We start from the raw sequence: 17,036 nt of genomic DNA, 5'->3' as shown, positions 1-17,036 counted from the left end.
CAGTGCATCACACACAGATATCATTCAGAAGGGACTCACAGTAACTGATAGCTGGTGCCAGGGCCATGGCCTGAAGTCAGAGTGCACAACATGTGTAGACATACCCTTCAGGAAAAGCAAGGTGACCCCAAGCTACCATATAGGTGGCAATCCTCTAAGCACAGAGGAGGTTATCATGGACCTGGGGACCCAGGTTGACATTCGCCATTCTTCTGAGACTCACATTGCTAAAGTGGCTAGGAAGACCTTCTACATTGCCCACCTGATAAGGATGGGATTCACATCCAGCTCTAGTGGGTCATTGTTCCCCTGTACTCTTCAGTTATCAGACCAGTGATCGAGTCAAATGCCCTATTCTGGCTGTATCTCACCCAACATCTGCAGCAATTGGAGACACCCTGACTGTCCCCCACCTAAAGGATCAAGGAACCACAACAGCTGTCATATGCTGCCAGATTGAAGACACTCACACTCTATTCACTCACATACCGTCTGCTTAGAGGTGACATGTGCCTGACATGCGAGGCCATGTCCAAACAGGGATTAATGGACATGCTCCACCTCAGACTCAGAAGATCCACCTGAACCACTAGTGCAGGTGACTGACACCTTAGCAGGGATGTATGTTGGACATGTTGGAGGGATGGAGTTATCACTCGGAGACTCCCTATGCTGTGGAATACAATCCTGGTCCATTTGAGGCAGAGCACCTTGCTGGCTGTGTTCAAGAGGTATCTTGACCTAATGCTAGTCGGAGAATGTGTTTGTCCATCAACACATTGTGTTTAGTTTGACATGTCATATGTCTTGTTTAGTATACTGTGCCTCTGTCTACCTGTGACATAACATTGATACCCAGGGTAAACCTCCCATCTCCCATCCACTCATTAGGATTCCTGTTGAGGGACTCAACCAGTGTCTTTATGGACAACCTGTACTGGTAGTTTACTCATGTGTGGGGTGGCTTCTGTGTTTTGGTAATGCAGTACAGCCTGTCCTATATATGTCAGTGCTGGGGTTCAGGTCCCTCATGTGCATAGCTCCCTGCCATTCAGATTGTACAAGGTGCAGCATGTGCATTGATTCCAGCTTGGACATGGCTTTCTACATCAGGCACAGCTTGCATCTGGGTGGACAGCATGGCAGTGTGTGGAGCTGCACTCTGTTTAATCAGACTACACATTACATGTGTTCCAGCTCTGTCATACTCCTGGTGAGGTACTGTTGTGGACTTTACAGGTGCTGGATGTGTGTGCATGAGGTACACCCACAGGGGCTGTTGTGGTCATTTCTAATGCTGATGAAAGATAACTGCAGAACCACAATGACCTCCCCTTAGCTAGATGTCAGACAGCATGGACCATACAATCACAATGAAAACAGGACCCTCTCCACAAAGGGAAAGTGTCCTGTCTGGTGGACCCCAGCCATAAACAAACTGTATGAGAGATGAGGGTTACTAATGCAAGACAGAGCTACATCTCCAAAAGGGAAGACAGCTGTGATCAGCACTAGTAGAAAGCTACATTATCTCATAAAGACATGCAAGGTCAACTTGGGGACATAAATCACCAAAGACAATGAAGGTAACCACACTGCTTTCTTCAGTTATGTCAGACACCTGGTTGTGAACCCTCGGATATGCTCAGAGTTGGTACACAACAACATATATTCCAGTGACCTGACAGATATTGGCAACATTCCGCGGACAGCTTCAGTGCGATGTACCCTCCCTCACCCCCAAAACAAGATAGTTATCACTGCTGTATGTAACCTCACTGTCATCTTGGATGTCCATGTGAGAGCCACACTCAGCAAAGACAAGTACACAGCATCCATGGGACCTGCTGGTATCTCCAGTTGCATGCTATGTGAACTCCAGAAGGCGCTGGACCCATATATACAACTGCTAGTTAACCTTAGTCTTGCTACAGGATATGTACCTGAACACTGGCATACGGCAACAGTGGTCCCACTCCACAAGGGAGATGCCTCCACAGACCATGGCAACTACCACCACACAGGCTTAACCAGCCTTGTCTGCAAAGATATGGGAGGAGTCATGGAGCTCTTACACAGACACATTACTGACCTACAGACCCTTGTTCCCACCTAGTTCAGCTTTGTACAGGGCAGATCCTGCCTTTTGCACCCGTAAAGTACCTACCATGAAGATCAGGGTTCTTCAACACATGTCATATGCTTCCGGAATAGAGGAAGTCCAGCTTTGTTCAGTGTCATACCGCATACTTACAGGTGACCTATGCCTGACATACAAGACCATGTCCAATCAGGATTTGGTAGACATGCTCCACTGCAAGCAATCCAAATCCACCAGAGCCATGAAAGCTGAGTATTTGAACCTCAGCACATACATGTATAGGACATGCTGGAGGGACAGAGCCATAACTCAGAGGCATCTCACACTCTAGCAGAGTATCCCAGTTCATGTTTGACAGAGTCCCTCACTGACTCTCTTCAGGAGACATCTGGACAACTGCATATGAGACGGAGGCACAGACTAGACAGAGACACAGTCATGTTATTCAATTACGTAAGGGGGTCATAATGTGTCACTACTAAGTCAGAGGCACAATATTCAGAATCTATTCTGTACACTTAATAGCCACATCACTATGGCTAGGCTTATACATGCACTAGGGCAGATAGCCTAGTAGTACACTATGACACTATGAAACACCAGTGTATGTGTAGCTATTGTCAATCAAACAGTATGATGTGGCTTGGGGGTCTTGATATCTCCCTGTATTCCAACATTGTTTTGTCTATTCCTTCTAGCATGTCTAGGGATCAGTTGCTAGTGTCCTCTCCTGCTCAGCTGGTGAACCTGGGAATATTGAGGCACTGTTACAGTTGCCTCATGTACACTGACAACCCTCTCCTTCTGCCATAAAACACACATACATGTGAGAGATGCAACTATATAGCCAAAGTGGAGGCTGAGCTCTCTCAGCATAGGACTAGCAAGACTGGAGAGAGGGTGAAGGTAACCACACACACATCTTTAATCCAGTCTCACATGGCACTGTCACAACTTAAGATCATACACATAGACACACAGAGACACTCTCGGAGGCTCTGATCAGAGGTCTACCAGAATGGCGGTGGCCACCACAGCAGACACTCACACAACTGCCTCCACAGGGCACAGCACATGCAACACATTGACCACAGAGTCGGTGTGCCAAACAGTCACAGCCCTTAAGGCCAAACACAATGCCAGACACACTTGTCATAGGTGACTCCATAGTCAGACACACTGATGTCCCACTCACCAGATCAGGTACAGAGGAGGTCACAGTAAGCTGCCTATCGGGTACTGGAATCCACCACATAATGCAAGCACTCAGGTCACTAAACTGCAAGTACAGGTCTGACCCAGTCATAATCCATGCTGGTGTGAACGACCTGAGATGTACCTCCCTGGACTACATGGAAAGAGACATAGAGGATCCCTCTGATTATGTAGGCCAGGCAGGTATGACCCTGACCTTCGGCAGTATCCTACCTTCACCAAGTATGATGCCACATAAACAGAGACAAGATGATCAGCTGCAGTATTTTGCTTAGACTATGGTGTCATTCTAAGGGGTCCAATGTCTGTCTGCCTGGGATGAGATGCTGGACAGGCCATGGTGATTTGCAAGGGACGGCTTGCACCTGTCACCCCTGGGCTTCCGGATTTGAGATGATGCTCTTGCCACCCCCATTGTGCCTTTTTTATGCAAGATTCAGATTCTACACCTACCACCCTAGAACACAGTAAAGGAAAGACACTAAGGCTAATGCTGCTCAATGCCCAAGGTCTCTACCTCAAGCTGCACACACTCTATGCCCTTCTCAGTATGTAGCACATTGATGTCTGTGCTGTGCCTGAAACCTGGTTCACAGTTTCTGACAGCACCCCGCAATATCGGGTGTTACCTCATCTAATGCATTCCGCACCAGCATCCCGACAACACCAAGAAGGATGGTGGGTGTCCATATTCATCAAGGACACCCTCACCTCATGGTTGGTGGCAACACACGATGCATCGGAGACCATCCAGGTGCCAGTGACCGTAGGCAAGACTGCTCTGCAGTTTGTAGCATGTTACATGCCACCCGCCCAAACTCAGGTACCTCACACAGCTATCCTGCAAACACTGAAGGGGATAAATGTATCTCCAAACACCATCCTACTGGGTGATTCCAACTATCCACATATAGACTGGGATCACTAATCATGCCACAACACTCTAACACAAAGGTTCCAAGAGTTCATACACTGAAATGCCATGGAACAACTGGTCCCAATCCCCTCAAGTGGAGGCAACTTACTAGAACACATCATCACAAACATGGGGTCACACTCTTCAACACCAGACGATACCCATCATTGGTGAGATCAGATCATGGACTACTCTCAGTGGGAGTCCACATCCCATCCACACCCCAGATGGGAAAAGAAACGGTGAAGACCTTGTCAAATGCCGACTTCACATTTCTGAGCACTGGTGTGGTCTCTTTCAAGGCCCCCAGGCCAGCGGACACCATTACCCAAGCCACTGTATCACTTAGAAATGCCTTCTACCAGCACCTCCAGGACTGCATGGTTCAGGCAATCCCAAATAATAATGACTCTTTGTACCACAGGCAAGCATCCAGTCTGGTGGACCCTAGCCATAAACAAGCTGTACAACACAAGGAAGGAGCTACTACAAGATAGAGTGTAATCCGTAGGGGAAGACACCCTGCTCATTGTGAGTAAAACACTGGGTTCCCCATACAATCATCCGAGGCATGTTTAGAGAGTAAACCCACTCAGGACTCCAGGGACAATCATGAGGCCTTGCTTACCTATGTTTGAAACCTGGGAGGAAACTCCCAGATATGCTCAGACTTAGTTCAGAATGATGTTGATATCACTGCACCTACAGACATTGGCAACATACTGGCTGACAGGTTCAGTGCAGATTTCTCCCTCCCCCAACTGGGGTATGTACACCAGAGGATTGTAGCCGCCCAAACATCTCCACTGCTGGGGTGGGAACTGCTCAATCCAAGGCAGAAAACACTTTATCCATGGGACCAGATGGTGTCCCCAGTTGTGTGCTCCATGAACTCAATGAGTAATTACACCCGCAGTTAGGGCAGCTGTTTAATCTTAGCCTCACCTCAGGATATGTTCCCAAGGAGTGGCATACAGCAATGGTGGACCAACTTCACAAAGGGGTGCCTCCACCAACCCCAGAAACTACCATCCCATCACCTTGACAAGCCTGTTCTGCTAGGCTATGGAGAGGATCATAATGGGAATTCTAAATGAAGACATAGGGACTTGCAGACATTGGGTCCAATCCAGTTTGGCTTTGTCAAGGGCAGATCATGCCTTTTAAACTTGGTTGACTTTTTAAAAACACTCACCCAGGCCATTGACGTGGGCAAGGCAGTCCACACAGCCTACCTTGACCTGGCAAAGGCTTTCACACAATACCCCACTCAGGTATCATTGAAAACATCACCAGCTTAATTGTGAACCCATACATCACAGCATGGGTTGCAAACTGGCTAAGGACGGAACACACAGGGTCAAAGTTGCTGGTGCCAGTTCACACTCCAGAGCTGTCACAAGTGGTGTCCCACAGGGCTCAGTCCTGGGCCCACATTTGTTCAGTATCTACTTTTCAGAAGTACGAGCAAGCACAGGAGGATTATGGCTGACAAAGTTTGAAGATGACTGCAAACTGGGAAGCATAGTTGGAAACCCATCTGACACAGACATCCTTCAGAAGGGTCTCATAGAGACGGCTAACTGGTGCCACAGCCATGGCCTTACATTAAACACTAAACAATGCATAGCCATACCCTTCAGGAAGAACAAGGTTACCACTACTTCCCATCTAGGTGGCAATCCTCTAAGCACAATGTACGTTATCAGGGACCTGGGCACCCAGATTGACAGTGACCTTTTGTTTGACACTCACATTGCCAGGGTAGTTTGGAAGGCCTTCTACATTGGCCACCTCATCATGCAGTGATTCACATCTAGATCAAGGGAGGTCATTGTCTCTGTACTCATCACTCATCAGACCAATGATTGCATACAATGCCCCATTCAGATTGGATGGGCCCACATATTCCTCGACAGGAGGTGAAAGGGTCTCAAACATATTTCTTATGCTGCCCGACTGAAGGAATTCCAGCTGTATTCAGTCGCCACTGTCTGCTCAGAGGTGACCTGTGCCTGACATACAAGGCTATGTCCAACCCAGGATTAATGAACATGCTTCACCTCAAGACCTCTACATCCATCAGAACTACAAGGGCAGGAGACCTAAACCTCAACACAGATATTAATAGGATGTGCTGAAGGGACAGATTCCTCACCCAGAGAGTCCATATGCTGTGGAACAACATCCTGGTACATGTGAGGCTGAGCACCTCACTGGCTTTGTTCAAGTGAGATCGTGACCAATGGATGGGAGATTGCAGGTATACCCCGGGATAACCTCAGTATCACTGCTTGACAGAGGCACAGCAAAATAATGGGCATATTATCCATCAATCTTGCAGGTGGCAGAAGCCACAAAACTCTGGGCTAGGCTTATTAATGCCCTAGGGCAGATAGCCTAGTATGAACCTATGGACCTATGGACATAGGCCTGGGGCAGTTCCTGCTATTAGGACAGTGGTCTGCAGCAAGCTATATAGTAGTAGTCGGTTTTAGCCATTGGTTTTGACCATGGCTATTCCATGTTGCTTCTTGTTGTGGTACAAACATGGGTGTGTGGTTATCCATGCTATTTATTGCTAGTCACCCTCATTTTGTATCTTGTTCCATGTTTTTGCACATGTACATCACTGTATGACGTGCAGCTGTTTCCGCAGGGTCATATGCGTGGATATGGATGTTAGTTGGGGTCCTCAGGTGTGCATATTGTACATGTTATTACATTACTTAACACATGGCATTCATGCCTCAGGTGGTGCTGCAGGGCCACCTCTGTCGGATACACATACTACACTCCCTGTACGCTTGGAAGCAGGTTGTGTCATGTTAGGCATCCCTGTTACTGTATGAGTGAGTCAGAGCAGGTATCAGTCCCAGTGTTCCTACTGACCAAGCATATGTGCTATGCGTTGCCTCTTTGCCAAGGCCAGGTCATACTGGACACGCCTCCTTCTGCTAACGAGTGCAGACCTGGTTTAAAGTGCTTAAAAGTGCCTTTATGGCACTTTGATTGACAGGTCTTGTACTCATTTTGAAAGTCTGGAGACAAAAAAAATTCCCACTGCCAGTCTCAACCCAGGACCTTGGTAACATTAGTCTGTATGACCTACCACTAAGCCATGACAGCCATACAAAATCACTCTGCTAAAATAAATATAACAGTCAATAGTAGGAATTAGTATAAAGGCAATATAGGAGATGTACCATCCAAAGCATGTGAGGTAAAGTTTTAATGGCCAAATCACTGGATTCCCATACTAACCTTCACACTCACAGAACACTGTCAACAGCATACCAGCATCGCCCACGCCCTACAATCTGAAAGGGCAACGCCTATCTCACATACCTTTTTATAGCAGTGTCCTGAAATCACAGTGAGACATGCAATCAACACACACCTGGCTGCATGCAATTAGCAAATGCTGCCTTACAATTGGTGCAGGGCCATCACATGGACCTATGCAGATACCTACAAAAGCATTCAGTACCCACACTCCACTCATGCAATACAGTCATTGCACAAACCTAATGAGAAAGAGAGAGAGAGAGAGAGACAGAGAGAGAAGAAAATATACAGACAGCCAGCAGCAAAACCATGAGTAGCAAACAGCAAGCAGCAAGCAAGCACCACTGACACAGCAACAGCTGCCACAAACACAGGTAATGCAAAGTAGCAGGTTAATACTGTGTTTACTGTGACACCTCCAAATGTATCATAGTTCACTATCTTTAGCTCTGTCCATGAGATAGGTTTTGTGTGCATAGTCCTGAAATATATACATATGTAACATTGCTGTACATGTTGCCCATACGTGAAACTTCCGTAGCTTAGAACAGAAGGCCAGTTGTGCATATGATGCAGTAGATACCAGGGTCAGTAGAGGTTACTCCTCATTGGTGTGGGACCACTGTGTCTGTATGGCACTCTTCAGGTACACATCCTGTAGTATGGCCAGGGAGTAATATTAGTCTGTAATGTGGTGCCATGTCCTCCAGGGGTGAATGTAGCACACATCCAGGGATACCATTCTGTAACAGTGATGCTATGTGTCCTGCAATGTTGAGGGTGGCCCTCACCTGGACATGTGAGAGGATATGGAGGTTACAGTCATCTGTGATAACTAATTCCACTTGTGTAGGAGAATGGGGGGGGGATATCTGCACCTAAACTGTCTGCAACAATATTGCCAATATCCCAAACATTTTATCCATATGAAATGCACACACAGTAACATCCCACATCCACACACTTGCCACATTCAGGCTTCAAAACACTATCTAGGTATATTCTGGTACATCTGCATGTTACAGTAGCATGTAGCACTATACTGAGTAGTGGCAGTTGTCTGTTGCCATGTTGTTTGGATAGAGTAAAAGGAGCATTTGTTTATCCTACTTTGTTTTGTGGACATTAGTTGAAGTGTAACCTTACATGCATCATTGGTACCAACACCTTCTGTGTTGTTGTTCTGTTTGTACAGGGTGCTGTCAACATCACTGTTTGTTAAAGGAAATGTGCATCCTGCAGTGCATAGCCCCATTTGGCAAAGAGACATCCCACCCCCACCATTGTGCACACACACCAACCCCACCCACAGTAAAACGCATACTTTCCATTTGCAAGATCCAAACCCCTACCTAGATGTGTTATGACTCTAAAGGCAGACACATTAGCAGAGTGTGCTATTTGCATTAGTCGGAGCAATCTTTTCCAATGCTGTACTTAGAGGGTGCTGACATCATCTGTGTTTACGAAGAGGGATGTGCACCCTGTAGTGTGTTCTCCCAGTTGGCAAAAGGCACTTTCCCTCCACAGCGTTATGCACACACACAAACCCCACTCATACTAACACACATCCATTCCTACTGACCTAGCACTGTAGTACTGTATATTGTAGTGGTTCAGTACTTTCACTGTGGTGGACAGTATCCTGGGCTTTAGTCCTATCACTGATTTACATTTCCATACTGTGCACAACAGCCTCTTTAGGGTCCAGTTGTGCACGTCTGCACAAAGGCAGTGCCTCTATGGACTCTGGTAATTACTGCCCCATAAGCTTAACAAGTGTAGTCTGCAAAGCTATGGAGAGGATCATAATGGAGCTCATAAAGAAAGATATGGGGGACATGCAGACATTGTACCTGTCCCAGTTTGTGTTGATCAAGGCAAGTCATGCCTTTTGTACTTAGTTGACATTATCAAAACAGTAACTAAGGCCATTGATGAGGAAAGGCAGTCCATAGAGCCTACCTTGCCCTTGAAAACACTTTCAATGCAATACCCCACTCAGGTATTGTAGAAACCCTACCAACAGAAATGTACACCCATATGTCACAAGATCAGGTTGCAAACTGTCTGGCGGACAGGACCCACAGGGTTAGAGTTGCTGGCACTATGTCAGACACCAGGCCAGTCACATGTGGTCTCACACAGGGCTCAGTCCTTGGCCCCCTATTGTTTGTTATCTACTTCTCAGAAGTACAGGCCAACATGGGAGGACTTTGGCTGACAAAGTTTGCAGATGTCTGCACACTGGGTGCCATAGTGGACAGTGCATCAGACACGGATATCCTTCAGAAGGGACTCACGGACACTGATAGCTGGTGCCAGAGCCATGGCCTGAAGTCAACTTGCAAAACATGTGTAGTCATACCCTTCAGGGAAAGCAAAGGTAACCCCAAGCTACCATATAGGTGGCAATCCTCTAAGCACAGAGGAGGTTATCATGGACCTGGGGACCCAGGTTGACAGTCACTGTTCTGATGACACTCACATTGCTAAAGTGGCTAGTAGGACCTTCTACATTGTCCACATGATCAGGAAGGGATCCACATCCAGATCTAGTGGGTCATTGTTCCCCTGTACTCTTCACTTATCGGACGGTGATCTGGTACACTGCCTTATCTGGATGTATCTCACCTGACATCTGCAGCAAGTGGAGACCTGAATGTCCCCAACAAAGGATGAAGGGTCTCAACATCTGTCATATGCTGCCAGATTGAAGACACTACAGCTCTATTCAGTCACATACTGTCTGCTTAGAGGTGACATGTGCATGACATGCAAGCATGTCCAACCAGGGATTAATGGACATGCTCCACCTCAAAATCGTCAGATCCACCTGAACCACTAGTGCAAGTGACTTACACCATAGCAGGGATGTACATTGGACATGTTGGAGGGTGGATTTATCACTCGAGTCTCCTATGCTGTGGAATACAATCCACGGTCCATGTGAGTCACAGCACCTTGCTGGCTCTGTTCAAGAGGTATCTGACCTGTGGATGGGAAATCATAGGTTTACCCTGGGATCGTCACTGTTTCACTGCTGGAGACAGGCCGTCAAACTAATGGGCACAGTACTGTTTCCATAGAAAAGGGGTGGCGTGCGCAGCAGACTCTGGGCTAGGCTTAGAACTGCCTAGGGGCAGATAGCCTAGTATGAACCTATGAACCTATCTGACCATGTTGCATTATGTTCAGATGTGAACTACCTAGCGGCCTCATCAACATCAGTAGTGTATTCCACAACATGGGTGTACATTGGCAAACACTACTGATGTGCCCAAAAGCATTTCTAATGCTTATTGGATAGTGTGTTTGTCCATCAACACATCGTAAGTGCAGTTTGACATGACATATGTCTTGTTTTGTATACTGTGCCTCCTGTCTACCTGTGACACAACATTGATACCCAGGGTATACCTACCATCTCCCATCCACTCGTTGGGATCCCTGTTGAGTAGAATCAATGGTGACTCTATGGATAACCTGTACTGGTAGTTTACTCATCGTGGGGGTGGCTTCTGTGTTATGGATAATGCAGCAGTACAGCTTGTCCTATGTATGTCAGTGCTGGGGTTCAGGTCCCTCATGTGCATATCTCTCCTGCCATTCACATTGTACAAGGTACAGCATGTGCATTGCTGCCAGCTTGGACATGGCTTTCTACATCAGGCACAGCTTGTGTCTGGGTGGCCAACATGGCAGTGTGTGGAGCTGAATTCTGTTTAATCCAGGCGACACATTACATGTGTTCAGCTCTTTGATACTCCTGGTGAGGTACTGTTGTGGACTTTACAGTTGCTGAATGTATCTGCTGAGGTACACATAATATAATGTGTATTTAATGGATAAAATAAAGCGGTTTTCGTCCAGTATATTAACTTGAACTTTTTCCGATAAAAAACAAGTAAAAAACAAGTACAAATTAGAGTTTTAAATACCCCTCCCAGTTCTCCCATGGGATTGTTCAGTAGCAAGCTCTTAAAGGAACATCACTACAATACCATCCAAGGTCATTAACATCACTAGAATACCATCCAAGGTCATTAAAATTCTAATTTGTACTTGTTTTTTATCTGAAGAGGTTCAAGTTAACATACTGGATGAAAAGTGCTTTATTTTATCCGTTAAATACACTTATTTCATTTGGAGTCTACTATTTTATTTGCCTGAACCAGTTGCCAGTGTTTTGTTTTTGGTTTCACTTTCTGGGCTACAAACCACAACCTGGACCCCTTTAAAGCAACTATACCAGACATTTTTCTTTTTCTGTCTTCTCTTTATGATGAAGGAGCTAGTTTCTCCACCATCAAAGTGCAATTGGCGGCAATTTCCACTTTTCATAGTGATCCTTTTTCCACTTTTTCATCCTGTTTGTGCAGAGCCTTTCTGAAAGGGGTATTTCTTCTCAGACCTCCCCTTAAGGATCCCTCTCCTCTGTGGGATCTTCCATTTGTTCTTCATTCTCTCACCCAACCCCACCTTTGAGCCTGCTCACTCTTGTGATCTAAAGCATTTGTCGTGGAAAACAGCCTTTCTACTGGTAGTTACTTCAGGTAAAAGGGTTTCTGAGCTGCAAGCTCTATCTTGTAAATCACCTTATATTATTTTCCACAAAGACAGGATGACATTACAGACTAACCTGTCTTTCGACATTATAGACTAACCTGTCTTTCATGCCGAAGGTAGCTACTGAATCCAATATTAATCAGTCCATTCAGCTTCCAGTCATTTTTCCTAATTACTCTAACCATGGCGAATATTTATTACATACTCTGGACGTGCACAGACAGTTGCAGTTTTACCTACACAGAACGAAAGATTTCAGAAAATCTGACCAGTTATTCATCGCTTTCTCCATAAACAGATGAGGTCGAGCGGTTTCTAAGGTCACCGTATCTAAATGGATCTCCAGTTGTATTTCTGTTATTTATATTAGCAGGAGTAAGGAACTGCCTCGGGTTCCTAAGGCCCATCCTGTGAGATCAGCGTCTACCTCTGCAGCCTTTTCAGCTAGATTAGTCATTGATGAGATTTGCACTGCTGTCACTTGGGCTTCACCTCATACTTTTGTGTCTTATTACATATTGGACATTATTTCTAGAAACAAGGCAGCCTTTGTTCCATGGTGCTACGGCATATCCTTCCGTAGGGCCTCCCAAGGTCTGCATGGTAGCTAGGGAGTTTGACCTATTCATGATGGATAATGAAATGGATAACATCAGATTAGAAGTTATGTACTTACCATAACTTGGCACTGTGTTATCCAATTTCAGTATTCATCACTATCCCTCCCACCTTCCCCCTTCCACTTCTAGGGGATTTGTGAATCTGGACATGTAATACTTGGGGGATCACCTCTTGCTATGCTCAGTTCATTCAAGTATTGACTGTTAAGAGATTTTGTTTCCTAGTTAGGGGATTCTTGGCAAACTCGATCTGGGGAGCTTCCGGTGGTGAGGGATTATGGGAGAGGGAGGAGCTCAAGCCTTAGATCTTGCTTGGAGACTTGTGCTGGTCATATCTGAGCTCGGATCTGAGTACCCATTCATGATAAATAATAAACTGGATAACACAAATGCCAAGGTATGGTGAGTACATTACTTCTAATCAGTTCACTGTCCAGTGCTGTATTCCTCCTATTCGGGGTCAATAGGGAGTTGGTGCCTTTCCTGGCAAACAATGGGTAGAAGGAAGAAGGTCAGTCGTAGGTGGGATGTCAGTCCATCAGGGGTCACATAAGCACATACTTACATGCACGCAGACACAAAGTCCCCTTTAATATGTGGTCACTTTAAGATTACTAGTTTACCTATTAGTGTAATAATAGTGAGATAATAAAATAGCAGGAAGGAGATCTGCACAAAGCCTGGATTTCAGTTGCATACCAAAATGTTCTTAAATATTCTGCCATGAGGACCTAAGCAGTTTAACTAGGTTGCAACAGAAAAAAAAGAAAAAGAAGAATAGATTTTTGGCCCTCAGATCAATCAACTCCTATCCATTAAAACAACAGTGAGTAAACACATCTCAGAAAGTCTGCAGCTATCCGCAGTGTTGGGGTATACAGCACAGTGGGTGGATGAGGCAAAAGGCACACTTGTGGATTGCAAAGTATAACTAGGAGCCATTTATAGGGAAGTGAGGTATCCTGCTATACTGCTGCAGCCAGTCTCTAAACCAAAGGGCCACTGAGAGTTGGCATATCTGTATTTGGATTAGCAGTGGTTCACATTTATCACAGCAGAAATAGTCCAGGGGGGTAGTTATCTTCTAGAGCATTACTGAGTGTAAGACTCACATAAGTAATATAAAAATTCAGAGACTTGGAGACTGGGTATGCAATGGGAGATGTCAAACAATGCTTAAGAGCACTAACCAGCCAAGGTAATATAATGTAAGTTTGATCTCTTTTTAGGCAGAATTAAGTAAAGCAACTGTTACCACACTTATCTACTCTCTGAATAGAGTGCAGATTAACAATTTGTTTTGATTTGAATTTGAATGTGTCTTCTCTGATATTATTTATTTTAATTAATCCATGCCGACATTATCTCTCTGTTTAGGTAACAATGGGTGTTTTCAAACACATAAAGGTAATTAGCTGGACAATGTAAGCAACTTGCCTATAAACAATACTGGCAACATTATAGTGCATTTAGCAGAAGCAGAATATCTTTAGATATTTTACTTTGTTCTGTGTCTCTTTAATACTGACTGCATGGGTTCACAGAAAAGTATAATTCAAAAATAAGGATTTCTAGCAATTCCTTTTTCTGTACCAACATCACTGAAATATGCTGCTGAATATAATGTGTATTAGTAATGAACTTTCTAAAGTACTGTTGATTCATTCTTCTGTATCCTAATATTTTCATTTTTTTCCCTAGGGCAACACAGTGACTAAGGGCCTGAAGTGTTTGCATGCAGCTGCTCCAAATATTACCAATCCCTATACACTTGCAGTAATGGCCTACACTTACTCACTGGCTGGGCGTATGAAGGAAAGGAGAATCCTGCTCAATCACTTGTATTCAATAGCCATTGAAAAAGGTAATTGTTTATCCAGGCTTAAACATAAACTGTGATCTTCAAATTGCCTAAAGTCACTAAGGATCTTAATATTCATGTTCTTAATGCATCTGGTTATAGGAATACATTTCTAATAAGATAATTCATGCACAAAGGAAGATAGATACATTTCATTTACTTGTATTCTTAAGGAATTAATGTTTTATATGCAGCTGACAAAAATAAATAATCAAGAGGCACGGCTACACGTCTCTGTATTTCTTAGTGAGTGTCTATGAGGTGGCAAAATGGCTACTGCATTCTTTTCTATCATGCAGAGATTTTTGTGGGAATATAGCTATTTGGTGTTGTGTGCATCTCCGTCAGAGACCACAGTTATAAAAACGTGATCAAACTACCACACTATACCTGTGTTATTCAGACTAAACACAAATGCAGGGTGTACTGGCTTATCAGGCTTATATCAGCCTTATATCTTGGTTGTTCTATGCTTTTTTTTGTCCCTTAAGTTTAAAGTTTTCTGTTTATAAAGCCACAGCACAGGAAGAAGCACAGCTCCTGATGCAGGTAATGACCACAAGACCTATATAATATGATGCCTGTTCCTCTACCTGTCTGCAAATCTTCATTTGTTATATCCTACATTTTCCTACTCCCATAAAGTAGCTAACATATAGTGGATATAAAAAGTGTACACACCCCTGTTAAAATGCCAGGTTTTTGTGATATAAAAAATGAGACCACAATAAATAATTTCAAAATATTTCCCACCTTTAATGTGACCTATAACCTGTACAATTCAATTGAAAAACAAACAAATCTTTTAGGGGAAAAAAATAAAAAATAAAAAAATGAACGATACGCTGGTTGTATAAGTATGCACACCCTTAAACCAATACTTTGTTGTGTGTGCACAAATTAATACTTTGTTGAAGCACCTTTTGATTTAATTACAACATTTAGTCTTCTTGGGTACATACCTGCCATCACTTAAAGAGACTCTGATTAACCCCAAATAAAGTTCAGCTGCCCTAGTAGGATTTTCTTGACATTTACTCAGTTACCTGCTACAGTAAAAGCCATGTTTTGCAGAGAGTTTACAAAGCATCAAAGGGATCTCATTATTGAAAAGTATCAGTTAGGAGAAGGGTACAAAAATATTTCCACAGTATTGGATATACCATGGAACACAGTGAAGACAGTCATCAAAAAGCATAGAAAATATGGGACAACAGTGATGTTGCAAAGAACTGGACGTCCCTCCAAAATTGATGAAAAGACAAGATGAAAACTGGTCAGGGAGGCTGCCAAGAGAACTACAGCAGCACTGAAGGAGCTGCAGGAATTTCTGGCAGGTACTGGTTGTTTACTACATGTGACAACAATCTCCCATATTTTCCATATGTTGGACTATGAGGAAGGGTTGCAAGACAGAAGTTTTTTCTTGCACAGAAAAACAATCAGCCCTGGCTAAAATTTGCAAAACAATGCATCAAGTCTCCCAAAAGCATGTGGGAAAATATGTTATGGTCTGATGAGACCAAGGTTGAACTTCTTGGCCACAATTCCAAAAGGTACATTTGGCACAAAAACAACACTTCGCATCACCAGAAGAACACTATCCCCACAGTGAAGCATGCTGGTGGCAGTATCATGTTTTTTGGTTGCTTTTCTTCAGCTGGAATTGGGGCTTTAGTCAAGGTGGAGGGAATTATGAACAGTTCCAAATACCAGTTACGTTTGGCCCAAAATCTTCAGGCATCTGCAAGAAAGCTGAAGTTGAAGAGGAATTTTCCCTTTCAACATGACAATGACCCCAAGCATACATCCAAATCAACAAAATAATGTCTTTACCAGAAGAAAATTAAAGTTTTGGAATGGCCCAGACAGAGCCTAGACCTAAATCCAATAGAAAATCTGTAGGGTAACCTGAACATGGCTGTGCATAAAGAGATTCCATTGCAATCTGACAGATTTGGAGTGCTTTTGCAAGGAAGAGGTGACAAATATTGCCAAGTCAAGATGTGCCATGCTGATAGACTCCTACCCAAGAAGACTGAATGCTGTAATTAAATCTAAAGGTGCTTCAACAAGGTATTAGTTTAAGGGTGTGCACACACAACAATGTGTTAGTGTAAGGGTGTGCACACTTATGCAACCAGCATATTGTACGTTTTTTATTTTTTATATATTTTTTCCCCTAACTGATTTGTTTGTTTTTCAATTGAAATGTGCAGGTTATACATCACATGTAAGGTGGGAAAAGTTTTGAAATGATTTATTGTGGTCTAATTTTTTATATCACAAAAACCTGGCATTTTAACAGGTATGTGTACACTTTTTATATCCACTAAATATCTATAACACACTTTACTTACTGTATCTGTATTTAACCCTGCCACCTCTTCCAGACGTCTTCTCAAGTCATTCACTACCCTTTCTGTGACGTTCTGTAAAAAAAAAAAAAATGATCTCCCCAGAACC

General features: G+C 44.0%; 1 protein-coding gene across 1 annotated transcript in view; it reads left to right on the top strand.

Annotated features, from left to right (window-relative positions):
• The window catches only part of LOC122808678 (alpha-2-macroglobulin-like), a 2,073,303-nt gene that overhangs the window by 1,342,080 nt on the left and 714,187 nt on the right, over positions 1–17,036 (top strand). The window contains exon 12 of the mRNA XM_044079658.1: positions 14,411–14,573. Within this exon, the coding sequence (XP_043935593.1) occupies positions 14,411–14,573 (163 nt within the window). The remainder of the gene's footprint in view (positions 1–14,410; positions 14,574–17,036) is intronic.

The sequence above is a fragment of the Protopterus annectens genome, chromosome 8.part0, assembly GCF_019279795.1.
Source record: "Protopterus annectens isolate FY-2018-M chromosome 8.part0, PAN1.0, whole genome shotgun sequence".
NCBI lineage: Eukaryota > Metazoa > Chordata > Ceratodontiformes > Protopteridae > Protopterus > Protopterus annectens.
This window is presented reverse-complemented; position numbering and strand designations above follow the sequence as displayed.